The 24,488-nt window shown below is 40.2% G+C and overlaps 1 protein-coding gene across 2 annotated transcripts in view; it reads right to left on the bottom strand.

Annotated features, from left to right (window-relative positions):
• Window positions 1-23,614, bottom strand: part of Ythdc2 (YTH domain containing 2) — an 88,602-nt gene extending 64,988 nt beyond the window's left edge. For both annotated transcript variants that reach the window (XM_045151692.1, XR_006637689.1), the window contains exons 1-7: window positions 23,266-23,614; window positions 20,818-20,908; window positions 11,448-11,644; window positions 8,947-9,146; window positions 4,916-5,082; window positions 4,085-4,187; window positions 2,193-2,349 (exon numbers count right to left, since the gene is read on the bottom strand). In XM_045151692.1, coding sequence (XP_045007627.1) covers window positions 2,193-2,349; window positions 4,085-4,187; window positions 4,916-5,082; window positions 8,947-9,146; window positions 11,448-11,644; window positions 20,818-20,908; window positions 23,266-23,473 — 1,123 coding nt within the window. In that variant the 5' untranslated portion in view covers window positions 23,474-23,614. The remainder of the gene's footprint in view (window positions 1-2,192; window positions 2,350-4,084; window positions 4,188-4,915; window positions 5,083-8,946; window positions 9,147-11,447; window positions 11,645-20,817; window positions 20,909-23,265) is intronic.
• Window positions 23,615-24,488: the final 874 nt, after the last annotated feature.

Raw genomic sequence — 24,488 nt, 5'->3', positions numbered from 1 at the left:
AATTCTGTCCTAATTCTAAGCCAAATTTAATTAATAAGTTTCTTTAATTTAATTTTTATTAACATTTTCCATGATTATAAAAAAAATCCCATGGTAATACCCTCCCTCCCCCCTTACTTTCCCCTTTGACATTCCATTCTCCATCATATTACCTCCTCATTAATAACTTTCCTGTGTCAACTCAAATAGTAACATTTTAGAAATCAAGCATCTAAAACAATACAATCCAAAGATATACTGATATTTTATCTACATACTGAAGAATGACAATAGGAATACACTGAAAAGACTTTTTGTACTGTAATTAAACTGTTATGTTTTATGAGAAAACTTTGTATGTATAGTAAAAGCACTGCAACCACAACAAGCAAGAGTCCCAAAATGAGAAATGTTTCAGGCGGTGTTCACTGCCATCTTGTGGTGTGTCAGTATACATGATGCAAAGTGAGCATGTTGAGAGTCCAGAACCTAGGCTGTGGTGAAGTTGCATGATGCAACATAGGTAAGCACTGCAAGAAACATTGTGAGTTCATTATTCCTTTGATTTTGAATTGATTTCTGGTTGTTGCCTATGTTGGGCTGGAGAGATGGCCCAGCAGGTAAGGTGCTTGCCTGAGAAGCCTTAAGGAGCCATGTTTGACTCTCCAGATCCCATGTAAGCCAGACAGACAAAAGGTGAGACAAGTACAAGGTCACACACCCATGTCTGACGTTTGACTGCAGTGACTGAGGCCCAGGTGTGCTAATTCTCTCTCTCCTCTCTAAAAAATTAAATTAAACAGAAGTAACTGTTTACTGTTGCTATTTTTACATATTTCCCACATGTAGCAGGGCAACTCTGACCTACAGTTTCAGAAGCTGGGCTTTACATCACTGTTCATAATGGAAGGATGGAAAGAATCAATCTGAATGGCCAAAGGTAGCCAGGTGTGGTGGAGCACACCTTTAATCCCAGCACTTGGGAGGCAGAGGTAGGAGGATCGCTGCAAGTTCAAGGCCAACCTGGAACTACAAAGTGAATTTTGAATTACAGATCAGCCTGGGCTAGAGTGAGATCCTACCACAAAAAGGAAAAAAAAAGCAAAGGCAAGGAGGGAAGGCTAAATAAAGCATGGTACTTCCATGCTTTAAAATTCTAAAGCAGCTTAGTAAATTAATGTACTTGATCTAGTTACTGATGAATATTCACTATCATATGAATAAAGTAAATTCTAGGACTCTACAGAAGGATCAGTAGTTAAGTGTGCCTCTTGTACAAGCATGAGGGCCTGAGGAGGCCTGCAAATGCCTGAGTTTGATTCCTTCAGCACTCACATAAATAGCTCAGTGTGGCTACATAAATCTGTAACCCCAGTCCCACGGGAAGTAGAGACCAAAGAACTGCTGGAGCTCACAACAAAAAACAGCAAGTTCCATAATCAGTAAGAGATTCTGTCAAAAGGAAGAACAAGAGGGTGACTGATGAAGGAGGATATAAGATATTCTTTGGCTTCTGCATGGGCACAGGGCAGCACATACACCACACACATAGATCACTGCCACCACCACCCATATTATATGCAATGCAAAAACAAATAAAAAATTAAGCCAAGTCCATATAATGTATTCAGTGTGTGCTCATTTTTAAAAGGACATATGTATGTATATTACCATGTGTTTATGTGATTATGGTCAATTAAACAGGATATAGTATATTTTAAAATCCATTAATACCAGGAAAGCAGGACATGAAACAGAATAGAAATCTATATATCTTTGGAAAATAAATACATGTAACTTTTGAAGAAGAATTTATATTTTTTAAGGATTAAAAGCAAAATCAGTTTTATCAAAGAACAAGAGCAGATGTTAAGTGTCAGAATTCAGAAGTAAATACGTGTGGGAGCATAGAGTACTGCTAAAGGAACCTAGCAATAAAGGGAGAAGTTGTAGGGCACAGTTTACAGTGAAGCGGGGTGAAATCAAACATCTTCTCTTCGGGATTAGAGCTGGGTTTGCTACACAACACGACTAGCTGCAGGCAGAGAACAAGTATCAGACATGAGGAGAAGCCTAGCTCACAGGAGACTCAGTGAGTGCCCCTACTGTAGAATACTCCCCCGTTTCTGTAAAAAAAAATGAATGTACATAAAATCACACCCCGAAGTTTTTTTTCATAAAAAGTATGTAAGATATCTGATAATTTGACTTACTATATATCACTGGACAACTTCCAAAATATCTTATAAAGAGGTTTACATCCAAGGCAGCACTAGAAAGAATTAGTTTCAAAGTTGGGTGCTTTTGCAACAAATCTCTTAACTTTGTAAGTAAAAAATCACTAAATCGATCCCTTTCATGCACTTCATCCTGCAGTAAACAGAAATAACACCATGGGACAGCTAAAACATTATGAATGACTATACCTTTATAAGAATGGCACTGGTGGATTCACATTAGTTCAAGTTAAATATGAACAAGGGTAATCAATACTAGGGAAGTTTTATTACGAACAATTCAGAAATTATCATTAACAACTGACTGCAGATGAAAGTACTGCCCTTTTCTCCAAGAATGTAAAACCATGTAGACTATTACCCATTCCAAACTAGCAATCTAATTTAATATCGCTTTAATACAAATAAAGCAATTTAAATATGCTTCTTGGCCAAGCTTGGTGGTACACGCCTTTAATCCCAGCACTTGGAAGGCAGAGGTAGGAGGACTGCCATGAGTTCAAGGCCAATCTGAGATTACATAGTGAATTTCAGGTCATTAGAGTAAGACCCACTTCAAAAAACCAAAAGTAAATAAATAAATATGCTTCTTGCTGGGAACAGTGGCACACAACTGAACTCCCAGCTACTCAAAGGGCAGAGATGAGAAGGCAGAATGCTGGAGGTAAGCCTGAGCAGTAGAGCAGGGCCCTGTCTTTAAAATTTGTGAGCTGGAGCCGGGCGTGGTGGCGCATGCCTTTAATTCCAGCCCTTGGGAGGCAGAGGTAGGAGGATCACTGTGAGTTCAAGGCCACTCTGACACTACATAGTGAATTCCAGGTCAGCCTGGGCTAGAGTGAAACCCTACTTTAAAAACAACAACAACAACAACAACAAAAAAGTGAGCTGAAGACATGGCTCAGTGGTTAAAGGCACTTGCTTGCAAAGCCTAATAGCTGGAGTTCAATTCCCTAGCACCTGTGTACAGCCAGATGCACAAAGTGGCGCATGTATCTGGAGTTTGTTTGCAGAGGTATGAACCCTGGTGTACCCATACCCACTCTCTCTCTCTCTGCCTGCCTCTTTCTCTTTCAAATAAGTAAGTTGTTTTTTTTTGTTTTTTTTTGTTTTTTTTAATTGTGCAGGGCTACAGAGGTGGCTTAGCAGTTAAGGCACTTACCTGTGAAGTCAAAAGACCCAGGTTGGTGCCTCAGTATCCACATAAGCCAAATGCACAAGGTGACGCATGCATCTGGAGTTCATTTGCAGTGGGTAGAGGTCCAGGCATGCTCATTCTCTTTCTCTATCTGTTTCTCTCTCTCTCTCTCTCAAATAAATAAATAAATATACTTTAAAAATGTACATATATATTTCTGTCAGCACTTGAGACCAGTTACGTCCTTTGGCTAGTTAGGACAGGCTTCCTAAAGCTGCTTATTAATGGCATATACAATTTAATTATCATTTTTTTCTGATAGACAGGTTAAATGCTTAAAATACTTTAATAGGTGCGCATACCTTATTTTACTTGCAGCTAAAAATTTTAGTAACATAATCAAGATGTTAAAAGAGCATAAAGTACATATATATACTTGGGAAATACAGGATATTTAAAGAAGAATCAGATGACTAAGTATATAGAAATACATAGAATGTTTTCATATATGAAGTACTGAATTTTTTCTAAACTGTTTCCCTCATAACAACTAATGTTAACAATACCTTTACTTAACACAAAATATTCATTTCATAATAATTATAGACAAAAGCCAAAAACAAATAGCCTATTAAAAACAAGTTAATTCTCATTTTACCCTATTCTAAAAATGTCATACATCATTAAATGCTAAGCTAATGAGCCATATCCAGCAAATTAGCAAAATTCTTACCACAATGACATGTGTGACCGTTGACAATGTGCTGTCACCTGCCATCAATGTACGCAGCAACACTCCATTAGTGCAAAATGTCAGAAGTGTCTTTGGAGAAACCCTTTTTAAAAATAAAAATAAAGTACACAATTATATGTAGCTAAAAGATAATCACCTTAAACGCTGGTTTTATGTCCTTTGGTAAATATTACTAATATGGTAGTATATAGTATATGTGGCTTATGAGCAAAGTGATATGAAATATGTACATTTTGCCAGATAATCTCATATTTATCATTACTAGTAGCTTTTTATGAACAAGTAATAAACTTTGTTAGAGAATAGACCCCCCCAAACCCTTTTAATTTTCACCTAGCTGAAAGTTACAGCACAAATGAAAACCATTTCAAAACAGTGAAGAAGGCAGCTGCCACGGAGAGCACAGCACCAGCCCCAGTGCAGCTGGAATATCTAGGAGCCAGGGTGCACTTTGAGAACTCATGACATTTCTGATGGCAGATGCTCAATGCACAATTTACACAACTATCCCAAATTTGGGAAAATCTAAAACTTGATACACTTCTGATCCTGGCACTTTGGATGAGTGATACTTAACCTGTAACAATATCACCAAAATTAGGTTGCCAACATTTATTGAATTCTTACTCTAAGCCTCACATCAAACCTATGTTCTAGATGTTGTATTAGCCTTCTTTTATCTATGTAAAGATAAAACAAGGTGAGATAACTTGTACAGGATCATGAAACTATGAAATGGTTTTTGCACCTATGGCTCAAACTCCTTTTCAGAGTACTGAAAACCTTACAAGATAGGAAGGCTGTCTGTACCTGCTTTCTAACCGAATCTGATATCCAATTGTCTGGCCAATCCTTTCCCTTCTCTCTGCAGCAACTCTTTCAGCCACAGCGATAGCTGCTAATCGTCTTGGTTGAGTACAGAAGATACGGCAAGGGATCCCATTTTTAAAGCAATCATCTAAAAGGAACTGAGGAATCTAAAAAGTTGTAAAGCATCATGAAATGACATTAGTTTAGGATGCTTAGAAATATCCTAATGAATCAAATGAAAAACTATCAGAACTAAAATAGTTCCAAACATACCAAAAAAAAAAAAAAATCTTAAAATCAATAACATCTAATGAATAGTGTTCTCCATAAGTCTACCTATTTTGTTTCTTATGAACTCATTAAAGAAAAAAAATTACCTAACTTGAGTATTTTTTTTTTTTTTTGGTTTCATCATTTTGAACTCATTCATTTTTTTAAATGTTTCTCAACAGGCCAGATTTCTTTTTTTTTTAATTTTAATTTTTATTAACACTTTCCATGATTATAAAAAAATCCCATGGTAATACCCTCCCCCCCACACACACTTTCTCCTTTGACAATCCATTCTCCATCATATAACAGGCCAGATTTCTTTAAGCACTTGTATGAAGGTTTGATGAGACTTCTGCTCCAACTTTTAAATTTAATTTAATTTATTTATTTGAGAGCTACAGAGTGAGAGAGAGAGAGAGAGAGAGAGAGAGAGAGAGAAAGAAAGAGACAGAGAGAAAATGGGCGTGCCGTGAGTTCGAGGCTACCCTGAGACTAACAAATGAATTCCAGGTCAGCCTGAGCTAGCCTGAGACCCTATTTTGCAACCCCCCCAAATTAGAATAAATCATATTTAATAGATATCAAGCATAACCCCAAAATACAAAGCCTGCCTGTCTTCCTTCCTTGCTTTTCTTCCTTCCTTTCCTTTCTTCCTTCTTTCCTTCCTTCCTTTCTTTCTTCTGTTCCTTTCTTTTCTTTCCTCCCTTCCTTCCTTTCTCCTTTCCTTCCCCTTCCTCCCTCCCTCCCTCCCTCCCTCCCTCCCTCCCTCCCTCCCTCCCTCCCAGCTATCCTCCTGCCTCTGCGTCCCCAGTGCTGGGATTAAAGACATGCACCACCACACCTGGCTCTAATATTTATTTATTTTCTTTTAGCTTTATATTTTTATTTAGTAAAATAAGTCAGTTTTTAAAAGGATTTTGGAAAGGGTCAGAGCAAAACTGGCATTTAAATCATTGGGCAAAGAGATTATTAAATTGACACCATATTTAAATGAGTAGGTATTGAAAAAAAAGGTAAGATTTCTACTTAATTTTATATAGTGAGGATTTTTTTATTTTTAAAAATATTTATTTAAGTAAGAGAGGAAAAAAAAAGAAAAATGGGATGATAAAATCTACTTGCTCTGAGGTTGAGAGGCTAAAATAAGAAAACCTTCATAAAAACTTACTACGCAGTAAAATGTTACATTTATTTATTTACTTATTTAATTAATTTATTTCAGAGACAGAGAAAGAGAGAGAGAGAATGGGTGCACCAGAGCCTCTAGCCATTGCAAATATATTCCAGATGCATGTGCCACCTTGTGCATCTGGCTCATGTGGGTACTGAGGAATTGAACCTCGGTCCTTAGGCTTCACAGGCAAACACCTTAACTACTAAGCCCTCTCTCCAGCCCTATAATGTCACTTTTTTATAAAAAGAGAAAGCACGCACATGCAAGGTGGGGGGGAGAGAGGGAGGAACGGAGGAAGAGAGAGTTGGTGCACCATGGCCTCAGTCACTGCAATTGAACTCCAGACGGTTGCGCCACCTAGTAGGCATGTGTGCCCATGTGCTTGCCTCATGTTTGTGTGTCTAGCTTAAGTGGGATCTGGAGAGAGATTGAATATGGGTCCTTACGCTTTGCAGGCAAGTGCCTCAACCACTAAGCCATCTCTCCCGCCCTAAAATGTCACTTTTTATCATTAAGAAAATGTTTTTTTTTTTTTTTTTTTTTTAAAGGTAGGGTCTCACCCTAACCCAGGCTGACCTGGAATTCATGAGGTAATCTCAGGGTGGCCTCAAACTCATGGCAATCCTCCTACTTCTGCCTCCCAAGTGCTGGGATAAAGGCCTGCACCACCATGCCCAGCAAGAAAATGTTTTGAGGGCTAGAGAGATGGCTTAGTGGCTACAAAGCCTAAAGACTGAGGTGTGATTCCCCAGAACCCACACAAGCCAAATGCACATGGTGGCATATGTGCCTGGAGTTTGTTTGCAGTGGCTGAAGGCTCTGGTGCATCCATTCTCTCTGTCTCATTAATAAATAAATTAAAAAGAATTTTTTAAAGAAAATGTTCTTGAAGAAAGTAAATCTAGGGGGCTAAGAAGATAGATTAGTTGGTAAAATGCTTGTCACATAAACATGATGATAAGCTCAATTTGATCCCTAGAACCCATGTCAAAAAGTCAAGTATGGTGGTACACACTCATGATCCCAGTGCTGGGAAAGTGGAACTCAAGGCTAACTGGTCAGCCAGCAATGATACACTGAGATAGTCTTTTGGCCTCCACACACATACACAAATGCACATGTACCCATACACACACACACACACACACACACACACACACACACACACAAAGCTGTATTTCTAGGTAGGTAGATAGAAAAATATCTAATCTCTGTTAAATAAATGAACATGAAAATACATGTATCCCATTTTCTTATGTGAGAGAGAGAGAGAGAGAGAGAGAGAGAGAGAGAGAGAGAGAGAAAGAGAGAAAACTGGCACACCAGAGCCTCCAGCCACTGCAATTGAACTCCAGATGTGTGCACTATCTTGTGTGCATGTGTGACCTTGTGTGTTTGCATTATCCTGTGTGTGCAGCTTATGTGGGATCTGAGGAGTGGAACATGGGTCCTTAGTCTTCACAGGTAAACACCTTAAAATTGCTAAGCCATCTCTCTAGGCCCCATGTTTTTTTAAATATAAACATCAATTTTATTTAAAAATTTTGCTTTATACATGCACGTATTTGTATATACATATACACATACATATATATACACACATATATATCTATTATCTATCTACATATCTCAGTGCTGTAGAAAACAAAATACTCAAATACCCCCCTCACACAAAGAACATTTATTCGGTACTGACAATAATGCAGGAAGAGAAGATGGCAGAGTTATAAAATTTAATATTTTCCAGTTTTTTCTTTTTGAGGGGGGGGGAAGAATGGGCATGCCAGGGCCTTTTAGCTGCTGTGAATGAGTGCCAGATGTGTGTGCCCCCTTGTGGGCATGAGTAGCATTGCATGCTTGCATCACTTGTTCCGTGGCAATAGGTGGGATCTGGAGGATTAGAACAGGTGTTCTTAGGCTTCACAGGCAAGCTCCTTAACTGCTAAGCCATCTCTCTAGCCCTAGGTCTTTTATATAATTAACATGAGTCAGAAGAAAAAAGTATCAAGAAGTATTTTACTTTCTAATGCCACTAAAGGCAAGATGAACCTGGCTAACAATCATTCTTTAAATCCTATTAGGTTTTTGTATTTCATAGAACAGAAACATCAGTAAGATTTCTAATTACTTCAGCATTATAGTACAGTTTACCACTAGGTGTTAATTATGGCAGAATGTGGGGCATTTTATAAGATCATCTCTAGGCCTTGCCCTAAAAGGTAGCAATTATTATTCCTACTTTATTAGTGAAGACTGGCTCACTCTGGTTGTAACACTAGACTAGAACTTAACATGTAATAAATGAGACACTTGGACTTTGAATTCCAAGCCAAGGCCTTTTCCTTTCATGAGCCCAAATCACATTCGAACCACTAACTTACTAAAAACTAAATCTACTAGTCTAAAAATAAGTAATACTTTGAAGTATCTCCTTCCTATAAATTCTTAAAATATACTCTAATAATTTATATCTGTAATTAGTGGAATAACCAGAATATTTGTTTATAAACAGCATAAATTTGATATGAAACTATAGCATGGAATGAATTTCATTTTCTTCTATAAACAAAGAATGAACACAAACCTGTGTAGTCTTTCCAGATCCAGTTTCTCCTACAATCAAAACTACTTTATTTTCCTTAATTATTTTAACAATTTCTTCCTGTTTCTCAAACACTGGTAATGACTGCCTGAATGCATCAAATTCAGACTCTCCTCTCTTCACTGGTATTTGGGGTATGCCATTGTTGAGTCGCCCACTTGTCTTGCTCATTTCTCGGTTTTCTTCAAAACAAATATAATAAAAAATTGCGATTAACAATGAAATGTTAAATAAAAACAAATAATTCTTAGATTTTTTCATGTGCTTTTCATCTTCACTAGCATGCTGCAACTGTCACGTTTCTACACTTGCTTTTCACAAGTTCGAGCTTTAATGAGAAAAGTGAGCCATTTGAGCTACTTCTAGTGTGCATAAAAATGATGAGGGGCTGGAGGGATGGCTTAGTGTTTAAAAAGCTTGCCTTCAAAATGAAAGAACCCAGATTTGATTCCCCAGGGGCCATGTAAACCAGATGCACAAGGTGGTACATGCATCTAGAGTTCGTTTGCAGCAGCTGAAGGCCCTGGTACACCCATTCTCTCCACTCTCTCTGCCTCTTTCTCTCTCTCAAATAAAATAAAATATAGATAAAATTATGTCATCTCCAAACCACTAGAACAAAATTTTAATATATTGGGCTGGAAAGATGACTTGCCTGCAAAAACCAAAGGACACAGGTTTGATTCCCCAGTACCCACGTAAGCCAGATGCAAAATGTGGTACATACATCTGGAGTTCATTTGCAGTAGCTAGAGGTCCTGGCACACCCATTCTCTCTCTCTCTCTCTCAAAAAAAAACAACAATAATAAAATAAGGCACATGCCTTTGATCTCAGCACTAGGGAGGCAGAGGTAAGAGGATCATCATGAGTTCAAGGGCATCCCGAGACTACACAGTGAATTCCAGGTCACCCTGGGCTAGAGTGAGACCCTACCTCGACAACCAAAAATAAAAATAAAAATAAAAAAATAAATATTAAAAATTTTTAAATAAATCTAAATTATTTTCAGGTTGTAACATTACAGAAAACTAATTTTTAAAATTCTTTTTATTTATTTGAGAGACAGAGAAAGAGGCAGATAGAGAGAATAGGTGTGCAGGGCTACCAGCCACTGCAAACAAACTCCAGATGCACGTGCCACCTTGTACATCTGGCTTACAGGGATCCTGGGGAATCAAACCTGGGTCCTTTGGCTTTCAGGTAAGTATCTTAACCACTAAACCATCTCTTCAGCTCAACATAAATTATTCATTTGCAAGCAGAGAGAAAATGGGCACACCAGGGCCTCTAGCCACTGCAAACTCCAGATGAATGTGCCACTTTGTACATCTGGCTTTATGTGAGTACTTGGGGAGTCAAATTCGGGTTGTTAGGCTTTGCAGGTAAGCACCTTAATCACTAAGCCATCTCTCCAGCACCCAAAAATTAAAATTTTAAAGCAGGAAATAATATGCACTATAAGACCTGTTACATATGTCAATGCATTACAAAAAAAGAAAATATTAGCTGGGCATGGTGGCACATGCCTTTAATCCCAGCTCTCGGTAGGCAGAGGTAGGAGGATCACTATGAGTTCAAGGCCACCCTGACAATACAGAGTGAATTCCAGGTCAGCCTCAGCTAGAGACCCTACCTCAAAAAACAAAACAAACAAAAAAAGAAAATATGTTTAAAATTATACATACACAATTAAATGATAAACAGAATAGTATGTATGTTTATTTATTTGAGAGAGAAAGAAGCAGAGAGAGAGAGAGAGAGAATGAGAACACCAGGGCCTCTAGCCACTGCAAACGAACTCCAGATGCATGTGCCACCTTTTGCATCTGGCTTACATGGATACTGGGAAATTGAACCTTGGTCCTTAGGCTTTGCAGATAAGTGCCTAACCACTAAACAATCTCTCCAGCCTTATAGTAGTATGTATAAACACAAGGTTGTGATGCTTAACAAATTTCCCAATTAGGCATTTTAGACAATGTCCATATTTAGCTAAGCAGGCAGTAATAGGGTAGGTATGTTTTATATTTTCCATTCTGCTTAAAATATTTTTGTGTGCTCATATTTCTTTTTTTGAGATAGGATGTCGCTTTAGCCCAGACTGACCTGGAATTAACTATATAGTCTCAGGGTGCCCTTGAACTCATGATGATCACCCTACCTCTGCCTGGCCAGACAACCATTTCTAACACTACTAAACAGAAAACTTGCTGGGTGTGGTGGCATATGCCTTTAATCCCAGCACTTGGGAGGAAGAGGTAGGAGGATCACTGTGAGTTCAAGGAGGCCACCTTGAGACTACAAATGAATTCCAGGTCAGCCTGAGCTAGAGTGAGACCCTATCTCAAAAAAACAAAAAAAGAAAAAAAAAAAAAAAAAAGAAAACTTATTCTGTAATATATTTTTTTAAATAAATCTGAATGTGAAGTGGAAAAAGAACAGTCATCAGAATAAAAAAGAAGTGCTCCAGAAAATCCATACCAGCTTCAACAGCAAACACATTTCCTCTTTCTGTTTTGGGCAGAAGTTCAGTGCGCTCTTTGTTGGTGACAGGAAACCTCTGAGTCAAATTTCTCACGGCATGCTTTGTGTTATGAGTCAGATTGCAAGTCATCATCGCATGCGCTGTTTCTGATCCATCTTTTTTCTTCACAGTTAGGTATCTATTTGCTCCTTTTCTGAATATTAATAAAAAACATTTACTTATTATGTATATTCAACTTGTTCACACATGATGCATACCTACATAGATAAAAATCAAGATGCTTTGAAGTAAGATGCTAAGAGCATCCCACCCCTCTAAATCAATGAGAAAGATATTCTGGACTCAAGTGAGATGATTTTCAATTAAAATTTTAATATGCTGCAAATTCAATTTTTGGGGGGGGGTTCGTTTTTCAAGATAGAGTCTCACCCTAGCTCAGGCTAACCTGGAATTCACTATGTAGTCACAGGGTGGCCTCAAACTCACAGTGGTTCTCCTACCTTTGCCTCCCAAGTACTGGGATTAAAGGCATGTGCCACTATACCCAGCAAGTTCAATTTTTTTTTTGAGGCAAGTCCAACACTGGCCTTTTTTTTTTTTTTTTTTTTTGGTTTTTCAAGGTAGGGTCTCATTCTAACCCAGGCTAATCTGGAATTCACTATGTATTCTCAAGGTGGCCTCGAACTCATGGCGATCCTACCTTTGCCTCCCGATTGCTGGGATTAAAAGTGTGCACCACCACGCCCAGCTCTCAGCTTTTTTTTTTTTTCTAATGTGAAAGAGAGGGAGGGAGGATTGGCACGCCAAGGATTCCAGCCACTGGAGTCGAATTTGCGTCCCCCTTGTGCACATGGCTTACATGGGACCTGGAGGGTAGAACATGAATTCTTAGGCTTTGCAGGCAAGCTAAGCCATCTCTTAAACTTAACCACTAAGCCATCTCTCCAGCCCCAAATCAATTTTTAATCATCAAAAAAAGCCTTACTTACCCTTTAAGTATTAAAATTTTACATTAACAGACTTCATGGTAATGAAACACCACTAGTTAATATATGTTGGGAAACATATAAAGAAAGAAAATCTGGCCAGGTGTGGTGATACATGCCTTTAATCCCAGCTTGGAAGGCAGAAGTAGGAGGATCACCATAAGCTCGAGGCCAGCTATAGACTACATAATGAATTTCTAGGTTAGCTTGGGCTAGAATAAAACTCTACCTCAAAAGAAACAAAAAAAGAAAGAAAATGTGAACAAAGAGCCTATACATGGGCTGGTGAGAGAATCAACTTTACAAGTGTGAAGACTGAGCTCCAGCCTGACAACATACATTTCAAAAAAAGTGGGGAGGGGCTGGAGAGATGGCTTAAGGTGCTTGTCTACAAAGCCAAAGGACCCAAGTTTGATTCCCCATGACCCACATAAGCCAGATGCACAAGGTGGCACATGCATCTGGAGTTGATTTACACAGGTTGGAGGCCCTGGAGCATCCATTCTCTCTCTGCCTATTTTACTCTATAAATAAATTATCAAAAAAGCTGGGTGTGGTAGCACACACCTTTAATCCCAGCACTCCAGAGGCAGAGGTAGGAGGATTGCCATGAGTTCACCATGACACTATATAGTGAATTCCAGGTTAGCCTGGGCTAGAGTGAAACCCTACCTCGAAAAACAAAAAAAAAGGGTGGGGGTGGGGGGGCTGGAGAGATGGCTTGGTTAAGGTGCTTGCCTGCAAAGCCTAAATACCCAGGTTCAATTTCCCAGTACCCATGTAAGCCAGATACACAAGGTAGCACATACATCTCAAATTTGTTTGCTAGGGGCCTTTAGTGCAGCCATTCTCTCTATCTGCCTCTCTTTCTCTCTGCCTCTTTTTCTTTCTTGCTCAATAAATAAATAAAGTAAAATATTAATAAAATGAAATGTCTAAGTTGGGCATGGTCATTATTTATTTTCTTAAAAGTCAGTCAAGTGCCCATGTTTTAAAAAATATTTTTAAATATTTTATTTATTTGAGAGAAAAAGAGGGGGAGGAAGAGAGAGAGAGAGAGAGAGAGAGAGAGGATGGGCATACCAGGGTCTCCAGCCAGATACACATGCATCTGGCTTATGTGGGTACTGGGAAATTAAACCTAGATTATTAGGCTTCGTGGGCAAGCGTGTCAACCACTGAGCCACCTCTCCAGCCCTGGCACATGCTTTTAAAATTTCTTTTTGCTTATTTTTATTTATTTGAGAGCAAGAGAGAGAGAATGGGCATGCCGGGGCCTCCAGCCACTGCAAACAAACTCCAGATGCATGTGCCCCCTTGTGCATCTGGCTTACGTGGGTTCTGGGGAATTGAGCCTTGAACCAGGGTCCTTCGGCTTCACAGGCAAGCACTTAACTGCTAAGCCATCTCTCCAGCCCTGGCACATGCTTTTAATCCCAGTACCTGGAAAGCAGAGGTAGAACAGCTATGAGTTCGAGGCTGCTCTGAGACTACAGAGTGAATTCCAGGTCAGCCTGGGCTAGAGTGACACCCTATCATGAAAAGAAAAGAAAAAAAAAAAAGCCAGACATGGTGTTATGTGTTTGTAACCCCAGATCTGAAAAGTTGAGACTACTGAATAACTGGGGCTCACTAGGCAACAAGTCTAGCTTTGGTGGGCTCCAGGACAGTGAGAGACCCTATCTCATAAAATGTATATGACACACATATACACACAAAAATAATTTTTTTTTTAAAAAATGAGAAGCCTGGAGTGGTGGTACACACCTTTAATTCCAGCACTTGGGAGGCACAGGTAGGAGGATCACCATGTCTTCAAGGCCACTCTAAGGCTACATAGTGAATTCCAGGTCAGGCTGGGCTAGAATGAAACCCTATCTTGAAAAACAAAAAAAAAAATCTGAAAAAGAGAGAAAGAAAAAAAAAAAAAAACTTGAACATGCTACTAAAACTAGAACACTGACATCTTATCATGTATTAATTTAATGGTATCTGACACTAAGCTTGGATGAAAGCATTAAAATCTCATTTTCAACACAAAATATATTAGAAACTAGAAATTCTGCCAGAGGCTGGGGAATAGCAGTTGGTAGAGTAGTTGCTGTAAAAGCATGAGAACCTGATGTCAATGCTCAGACGCCACCTTAAAAAATGATGCTATCGGACATGGTGGCGCATGCCTTTAATCCCAGCACACAGGAGGCAGAGGTAGCAGGATTGCTGTGAGTTCGAGCTACCCTGGGACTCCATAGTGAATTCCAGGTCAGCCTGGGCTACAGCGAGACCCTACCTTGAAAAACAAAAAACCAAAACAAAATAAAAATGCTGCTAGCTGAGCTTGGTAGTGCATGCCTTTAATCCCAGCACTCAGGAGGCAGAGGTTGTAGGATCGCTGTGAGTTTAAGGCCACCCTCACACTATAGAATGAATTCCAGGTCAGTGTGAGCTAGAGTGACACCCTACCTCAAAAAATCAAAAACAAACCAAAAAAACTTTAAAAAATAATAAAATGCTAACCAATCTGTATTTTTTTTTGTTTTTTCAAGGTAGGGTCTCACTCTAGCTCAGACTAACCTGGAATTCACTATGTAATCTTAGCCTGGCCTTGAACTCATGGCAATCCTCCTCCCTCTGCCTCCCAAGTACTGGGACTAAAGGTTTAAAGGCATACGCCATTACGCCTGGCTCCAATCTGCAATTTTAGCCATAAAAGTTTTGAGGAAGAAGGAGAAAAGGAAGGCACTGTGTATAGGCTTAAGTTACAGAAGTAAGAACAAGCTCTGGTGCTTTATTGCACAGGGGATGTCAATAGCAATAAGGTATTACTTATTTCAAAACAGCTACAAAAGGATTTTTAAATGTTCTCATCATTAATGTAAATATTTAAGGTAACAGATATGATCACCCCTATTTTCACAATGTATACATGTACCAAGACACCACATTGTACCCTTTAAGTATATACAATTATTTGTCAATTAAAAATAAAACAGGCTGGAGAGATGGCTTAGAGGTTAAGGCATTTGCCTGCAAAGCCAAAGAATCCTGGTTTGATTCTCCAGGACCCAGGTAAGCCAGGTGCACAAGGGGGCGCATGCATCTGGAATTTGTTTGCAGTGGCTGGAGGCCCTGGTGCACCTATTCTCTCTCTCAAATAAATAAATAATAAAATATGGGCTGGAGATATGGCTTAGTGGTTAAGGCACTTTCCTGTGAAGCCTAAGGACCCATGTTCAACTTTCCAGGTCCCATGTAAGCCAGACGCACAGTGACACAAGTGTGCAAGATCGCACATGTACACGAGGTGGCACATGTCTAGAGTTTGACTGCAGTGGCTGGAGGCCCTGGTGCACTAATTCTCTCTCTCTGTCTTGCTCTATTATATTAAAAAAAGGAAAGGCCAGTCTGTTGGGCTTGCTTCAAAAAATAAATAATAAAAATAAAAAATAGCTAAAAGTAAATGCAATAAAATTATAGATAAGAATATGATGGCCAGGCGTGGTGGCTCACACCTTTAATCCCAGCACTCAGGAGGCTATTGTAAGAAGACCGAGTCTGAAGTCACCCTGAGACTACACAGTGAATTCCCGGTCAGCCTGGGCTAGAGCAGGACCCTATCTCAAACAACAAAACAAAAAATCATGGGGCTGGAGAGAGGGCTCAGCGGTTGAAGGCACTTGCTTGTAAAGTATGATGACCCAGGTTTGATTCCCCAGTGCCCACATAAGCCAGATGCACAAAGTGGAGCATGCACCTGGAGTTTGTTTGCCATGGCAAGAGGTCCTTTGCATCCATACTTTGCTTTCTCCACTTGTAAATAAATAAATAAATAAATAAGTAAATAATAGTATCATGACTGCTGTGTCTGGGAAGATAGCTCAGCATTTGAAAGCACTTAATTGCAAAACCTGACAGCCTGGGTTCAAGTCCCAAGAAGCTAATTTAAAGCGAGACAGAAAAGTGTTACAAGTGTCTGGCATTCATTTGCAGTGGCAAGTGGGCCTGGTATGGTGCCACACACACACACATGCACACAAATAAAGTTAAAAGGAATATCATAACTTCTGAGTTTCAAAAGGTAAAAATAAACAATGCATCCATTTTAATGGCAGCTTCTTTTTAAAGAAAATCCATGGTACTGGAGATGCAGTTCAGTGCTACAGGCTCAGCATGCATGGGATGCTGGGTTCAACTCCTAATATACTGCCCCTCCAAAAGAAAAATATAATGATATAACTAATAAAATTTGAAAGAATTTTGGGCTGGAGAGATGGCTTAGCGGTTAAGCGCTTGCCTGTGAAGCCTAAGGATCCCGGTTTGAGGCTCGGTTCTCCAGGTCCCACGTTAGCCAGATGCACAAGGGGGCGCACGCATCTGGAGTTCGTTTGCAGAGGCTGGAAGCCCTGGCACGCCCATTCTCTCTCTCCCTCTATCTGTCTTTCTCTCTATGTCTGTCGCTCTCAAATAAATAAATAAATTGAAAGAATTTTAACATTAAGCTGTTTATTTGCTAAGCATGTTACTAAACACTTTTCTATATACATGTCCTGCTTTGAAATCTGAGAAAAATGTTAAAAATCAGTTAAAGAATCCAAGTTGGGACTGGGGACATGGCTCAGTGGCTAAAAGCACTTGCCTGCACAGCCTAACAACCCAGGTTCATCTCTCCAGTACCTAGATGCACAAATCCATATGCACAAAGTGGAACATGCATCTGGAGTTCATTTGCAATAGCTAGAAGCCATGGGCACCTATTCTCTCTCTCCCTGCTTCAAATAAATAAATAAAACAAAAATAACACATAAAAAACATTAACTAGCTAAACACTGTGTTGAAATCCTTACTCTTCCACTCGTTAGCTGTGTGAATTGATGAAAATTACTTAACACTTTTTAAGTTTTAATTTACACGTTATGTAAACAGCAAATGTTAATAACAGAGCCTACCATATAAATTATGAGGATTAACTAAATAATCCATTTAAACATTTAACACAATGCCATTGTATAAAAGTTCTCCAATGTTAGCTGCTGTTATTAATACTAGACATAGCAGTTTCTTTTCCTTTTCTTTTTGTTTTGAAGCAAGCCCAACAGACTTGCCTTTAAAAAAAAATGTGTGTGTGTGTGTGTGTGTGTGTGTGTGTGTGTGTGTGTGAGAGAGAGAGAGAGAGAGAGAGAGAGAGAGAGAGAGACAGAGAGAGAGATATGAATTGGCACACCAGGGCCTCCAGCCACTGCAATCAAACTCCAGAAGCATGTGCCACCTTGTGTGCATGTGCAACTTTGCATGCCTGCATCACTTTGTGCTTCTGGCTTACATGTGACCTGTAGAGTTAAACTTGGGTCCTTAGGCTTCGCCGGCAAATGCCTTAACCACTAAGCAATCTCTCTAGCCTAGGACTTTCTAATTTATTTTATTTTTTTGTCTTTTTGAGATAGGGTCTCACTCTAGCCCAGGCTGACCTGGAATTCACTATGTAGTCTCAGGGTGGCCTCAAACTCATGATAATCCTCCTACCTCTGCCACCGGAGTGCTGGGATTAAAGGTGTGTGAGCTAAAACAATAATTAACTCAATGTGTTTACACATTTATCCTTTCTGTGGAAAACAACCTGTTTTAAATAAGAAAAGCTAGAAGCTTACCCTTTACTTTTAAAGGTGTGTATTTTATTTTTTTTAAATGTGTTTTCTTTTTAATTTTAGTTTATTTATTTGATAAAGAGAAGGTGGCAGACAGAAAAAGAGAGGGAGAAAATGGGCACGCCAGGACCTCCAGCCACTGCAAATGAACTCTATATGCACACTCCCCCTTGTACATCTGGCTTATGTGTGTCCTGGAGAATCGAACTGGGATCTTTTGGCTTTGCAAGCAAACACCTTAATGGCTAAATCATCTCTCCAGCCATATATATGTGTGTGTGTGTGTGTGTGTGTGTATGTGTGCGTATACATACATACATATATACACATATATATGTATACACACACACATATATATTGTTGTTGTTTTTGGTTTTTCAAGGAGGGGTCTCACTGTAGCCCAGGCTGACCTGGAATTCACTATGGAGTCTCAGGGTGGCCTTGAACTCATAGTGATCCTCCTACCTCTGCCCCTGGAGTGCTGAATTTAAAGATGTGGGCCACGACGCCCAGTAGCAATTTTTTTAATGCATGTCCAAAATCTCATTAAGAGAGTCCATTTCTTTAAATCCATTTTTCGAAAGAGGCAGATATATATCTATATAGATAGATAGATAGATAGATAGATAGATAGATAGATAGATAGATGGAGAGAGAGAGAGAATGGGTGCACCAGGGCCTCCAGCCACTGCAAACGAACTCCAGACGCGTGCACACCCTTGTGCATCTGGCTAATGTGGGTTCTGGGGAATTGAGCCTCAAACTGGGGTCCTTAGGTTTCACAGGCAAGCATTTAACCGCTAAGCCATCTCTCCAGCCCTGAAAAATCTACTTTCATATACCCTGTATTTTCTCATCCCACAAGTTATTAACAAAGTTCATTTTGGGGCTGGAGAGATAGCTTAATGGTTAAGGCACTTTCCTGAAAAGCCAAAGGACCCAAGTTTGATTCCCCAGGTCCTACGTGAGAAGCACAAAGTGATGCATGCGTGCAAAGTCGCACGTGTGCACAAGGTGATGCATGCACCTGGAGTTCATTTGCAGCAGCTGGAGGCCTGAGCATGCCCATTCTCTGTCTCTTTCTCTCTGTCTTATAAACAAATAAAAATAAATAAGGTACATTTTTTAAAAAATTCATTTTGTCTAGCTTGAACTAAGAAATATGGGAAGATTTTGTTTTAGTTATGAACAAGCCAAAAACACAGAAAAATGTTCTTAGAACCAAAAACACAGTTATCTCCATTGAAAAAAAGTAAACAAACTATGAGGTAAAATTTCTATCAAAAACATTTTTTCAACTGTTGAACTATGCTTTTCTTATATTTTAATTATTTACCTTTAAAGAGATTCAGAGTATGACACCCCAAAATATATCACTCTAACATATATTTATATATATATATATATTTATATATATATTTATATATATATTTATATATAAATATATAACATATATTTGGAGTTGATGGCAAGTGTGAAAACAGACTGAAGCAAAATTCTGTCCTCTTCCTCTTTACCAGGAACGTCAAGATAACTCAGGCGCACTAGAGACTCAACCCAGAAAGGGCACCAGAGGAGCTCACATAACAAAACTTGCTAAAACAACCCTTATCTTGCAAGAGTTTACCCCTAAACTAATCTTTCCACCATGTGTCACACCTAGAAGTTCAAAGACCTTTCTTTTTCATGCCATTATTTTACACAATTACTGTTTTTTAATAAGATGCTATATAATACTCAAATTCTGCAGGAGTCTTCATTCAGGTTTTCCTTGTAAGTGATGTTATAGATCAATGAGCTTATTATCTACATACATTATAATTAAGAATGTGAAGCTGACCAGGCATGATGGCACACACCTTTAATCCCAGCACTCAGGAATTAGGCAGAGGTAGAAGGATCGTTGTGAGTTCGAGGCTATCCTAAGACTGCATATAGAATTCCGGGTCAGCCTGTGCTACAGGGAGACCCTACCTTGAAAACAAAAATGAAGCTGAGCTGGCAAAGCCTGTTGGCCTGGGTTCAATTCTCTAGTACCCACATAAACCCAGCCAGATTCACAAAGTGAGGCATGTGTCTAGAGCTTGTTTGTCCTGGCATGCCCATTCTCTCTCTCTCAATTAAATAAAAATATTTTTAAATTTTTATTTATTTTATTTTTAGAGAGTGAGAGAGAGATTTGGCACACCAGGGCCTCTGCCACTGAAATTGAACATCAGATGTTTGCACCACCTAGTGCGTATGTGCGACCTTGTACCTGCCTCACCTTTGTGTGTCTGGCTAATGTGGGATCTGGAAAGTAGAACATGGGTCCTTAGGCTTCGCAGGCAAGTGCCTTAACCATTAAGCCATCTTTCTAGCCCAAATACAAATATTTTTAATTATTTATTGAGAGCAAAAGAAAGAAGGAAGGAAGGAAGGGAAGGAAAGAGAAAGAGAGAGAAGGCACACCAGGACCTCCAGCCATTGCAAATGAACTCCAGATGCTTGTGCCATCTTGTGCATCTGGCTTTATGTGAATACTGGGGAATTGAACCTGGGTCCTTTGGCTTTGCAGGCAAGCACCTTAACCGCTAACCCATCTCTCCAGCCCAAATAAAAATATTTTTAAAAGAATGTGAAAATAAATAAATAATATAAAAATGGGAAGCTAAAACAATAATTAACTCAATGTGTTTACACATTTATCCTTTCTGTGGAAAACAACCTGTTTTAAATAAGAAAAGCTAGAAGCTTACCCTTTACTTTTAGAGACTAAACCAAGAGACTGACTCAGTCGATGAATAAAGGCTCTTTCAGTACTGGTCAAAGACGACGGAAATTCCATCTCTATACAGGAAGAAAAAATATATAATTTATGGAAAATTGTTCTCAAGCAATGTACATATAAGAAAAATATGTATACACATATAATCAAGTTTATATTTTGTGTCACAGGTTAATGTTAGTTCAATGACTATTGAAGGTCTACCAGAATTCTGGCATTTTAAAACTACAAATGAACTGTAATATGATAAAGATACTGACTGTACACTAAAGACTGTTGAAATCTTAAGTTGAATGAGTAGTGAGAATGTATTTTACTATTATTTTTGGTTTTTCATTTTTCTTTTTTTTTGGTTTTTCATTTTTCGATGTAGGGTCTCACTCTAGCCCAGGCTGACCTGGAATTTACTATGTAGTCTCAGGGTGGCCTTGAACTCACAGCAATCCTCCTACCTCTGCCTCCCAGTGCTGGGATTAAAGGCGAGCGCCACCATGGCCGGCTATTTTACTATTTTAACTTAGCCCTTAGTTAACAAAATTTAATTTCCTTCAATGATGAGATATGCTCAAAAATTACAAATTCTCAACATGAAACTCCAATATCTGCGCTTTCAAGTGTACAGAGTTCATATTTCACTATTTCAGACTGGATTTGATGTAACATATTGTTGAAGCTTTATTTCTGCTTAATGCTTATAAAAAATTACTCTGCCAACCCTCTGGAATGTAAGCTCCACCATAGGGCGTCTCATGTTTAAGCAGCAAATTGGAATAAACATTCAATATGCTATGTGGACACCATGGATAAGCAATAGTCCTGTACTATGTGACCCAAGACAAATAGGAAGGAAACACATTTTGCCAAAACAAGTCTAATTTATCTGCTTGGCATGATACTTCACAGAGTTAAACAAAGCACTATTTTATTATTATTATTTGTATTATTTGGTTTTTTCAAGGTATGGTTTCACTCTAGCCCAGGCTGATCTGGAATTCACTAAGTAGTCTCAGGGTGGCCTTGAACTCACGGCAATCCTCCTACCTCTGCCTCCCAAGTGCTGGAATTAAAGGCTCATATCTTGCCAGTGTTTTTGCTTTTGTAGCTTAATTAAGGCTATATAATCATTTTTAATATGTATATTTTAAATTTTTTTAAAATTTTTTAATTTTTTATTTATTTATTTGAGAGCGACAGACACAGAGAGAAAGACAGATAGAGGGAGAGAGAGAATGGGCGTGCCAGGGCTTCCAGCCTCTGCAAACGAACTCCAGACGCATGTGCCCCCTTGTGCATCTGGCTAACATGGGACCTGGGGAACCGAGCCTCGAACCGGGGTCCTTAGGCTTCACAGGCAAGCGCTTAACCACTAAGCCATCTCTCCAGCCCTATATAATCATTTTTTTTTAAAAAAATCAATGCTTTCTAAATTCTTATGGTTATGTGCACAGATTAGGGCTGTTCTCATTTTCAGTCAGAGAAACTTCTTTTTGCAGATGGCAGGAACTCTTGGGGGACTCCAGACTCATGAAGGTGCTCAGAAGTGGCAGCTAAGTGGACAGTACCATATACATCGAGGCTCAGATAATATAGTGGTAGAGGTGGCAAGGAGTGCTTTGGACCACTGTCTTCTGGACATCTGATGTCCACTGCACTCATGATCTCATAGCGCTCCTGTTACCTCAACAATATTAGGTCCATCAACATGCCATTATGGATGATAGGGAATGACAAAAAAACCCCATCAACTAAAAGAAGAAACAGCTGGAAGCTGGGTGTGGTAGCACACACCTTTAACCCCAGCATTTGGGAGGCTGCGGTGGAGGACAGCTATGAGTTCGAGGCCAGTCTGGGACTATAGTGTATGTTCCAGGTCAGCTTGGGCTAGAGTGAGACCCCATAGCAAACAAACCAAAACAAGCAAACAGAAAAACAGAAGCAAAAAAAGTTGGAAAAGAAGGGGTTATATAGAAGGGTTATGAGGGGAGAGGGGACAAAAGAACATAATGGAGGGGAGATTATCATCCAAACCCCAAATAGTGTACAAGTATGAAAACTGTCAAAAATTATACTATATAAAGATTAAGGGTAGGGACTTACAATGTCTTTTAAAAAAGAAGAAAAAAAAAAGTTGGGCTGGGGAGCTGGCTCAGCGGTTAAAGCCACCTGCTTGCAAAGTCCGCTGATGGGAGTTCGATTCCCCATGCACGGTGGTGCATTCATCTGGAGCTCGTTTGCAGTAGCTCTCGCAAATAAAGTATATATATACATATATATGTCTTAGCCGCTCAAAACTTCCCACCTTCCGAGGCCAGAAAGTGCACCGCAGGCCCAGGCTCCAGCGGAGGGCCACGTTTCCCCCTCTCTGCGCCTGGGGCAGGGGGCCGGCTCGGGGGGGAGGGGTCCCTGTCAGGAACCTCACCTCGCTGGTCACCGTAGCGGAAACGCTCCAGAGCGATATTGACCGCGATCTTCACCTCCTCATCGATACGAATGTCTTTGAGGCCCTTGGCGCGGCCACCACCCCCAGGACCCCCCGGAGCAGGGCCTCCGCCTCCTCCTCCTCCGCCGCCGCCGCCGCCGCCGCCCGGAGCCGGCGGCCGCGGCGACACACTGTTCGGCCTGGACATGGGCCTGAGGAGACGCTCTCCCCGCGCGGGGGCGGCCAGGCCTGCTGCGGGCGACACACCACCGGGACTGTGGGTCCTAACGGCTCCGCTCGGCTCGGCGGCGACGGGACAGCGGTCTCCGCAAGCCTCTCGATGGCACTGAGGAAGCGCCGACACCGCCGACGTCTCGGAGACGCCCGGGCGCGCGGGCGGTGACGTCATCGGGGCGCGCCGGGCCGCCGCGGCGTCGGGCCGCTTCCCTGCGCGCGCTGAGGGCTGAGGCGGTGTGCGCCTCGCACTGCTGCGTCGTGTGGCTGGGAGTCGCTTTTTCGTTTCCTTCGTTCTTTGTCATTCTATTTATAATTTCATTGTTGTTGTTATTATTATTTTTATTCAGTCACTCATTCATTAGCTTAACTCCTTTCTTCAGAGCCCTGGCCTGGCCCTGGGTTCACTGCACTGGATATGCGTTGAGAATTTAAGGTTCCCGCCACACCCTGGGGTTCCTAGTCTAGCTAGAGGTAGGTTGACGACATATTCAACACATAAAAATACCAGACACCCAAGTAATTTTCAAATACATATTTCTGTGCCGGGAGTGGTGGTACGCGTCTTTAATCCCAGCGCTCGGGAGGCACAGGTAGGAGGATCACCATGAGCTCCAAGCCACCCTGAGACTACATAATGAATTCCAAGTCAACCTGAGCTAGACTAAGACCCTACCTCGAAAAACAAACAAACCATATGTATATGTGTGTGTGTGTGTGTGTGTGTGATACGCATGTATATATGTATGTGTGTGTGCGTGCGTGTGTGTGTGTGTGTGTGTGTGTGTGTAGTATCAATATTTATTTAAGAGAGAGAATGGGTGCATCAGGGTCTCTTGCAGCTAGCTGCAAACGGCCCCCAGACGCACTCACCACTTTGTACATTTGGCTGTACAGTGGTACTGGAGAATTGAATCCTGCCTGACAGGCTTTGCAAGCAAATGTCTTTAACCCCTGAGCCATCTCCTCAAGCTAAGTAATTTTAATCT

The sequence above is a fragment of the Jaculus jaculus genome, chromosome 6 (genome assembly GCF_020740685.1).
Source record: "Jaculus jaculus isolate mJacJac1 chromosome 6, mJacJac1.mat.Y.cur, whole genome shotgun sequence".
Classification (NCBI taxonomy): domain Eukaryota; kingdom Metazoa; phylum Chordata; class Mammalia; order Rodentia; family Dipodidae; genus Jaculus; species Jaculus jaculus.
The sequence above is the reverse complement of the archived record's forward strand: the minus strand, read 5'-3'. Positions and strand labels throughout refer to the sequence as shown.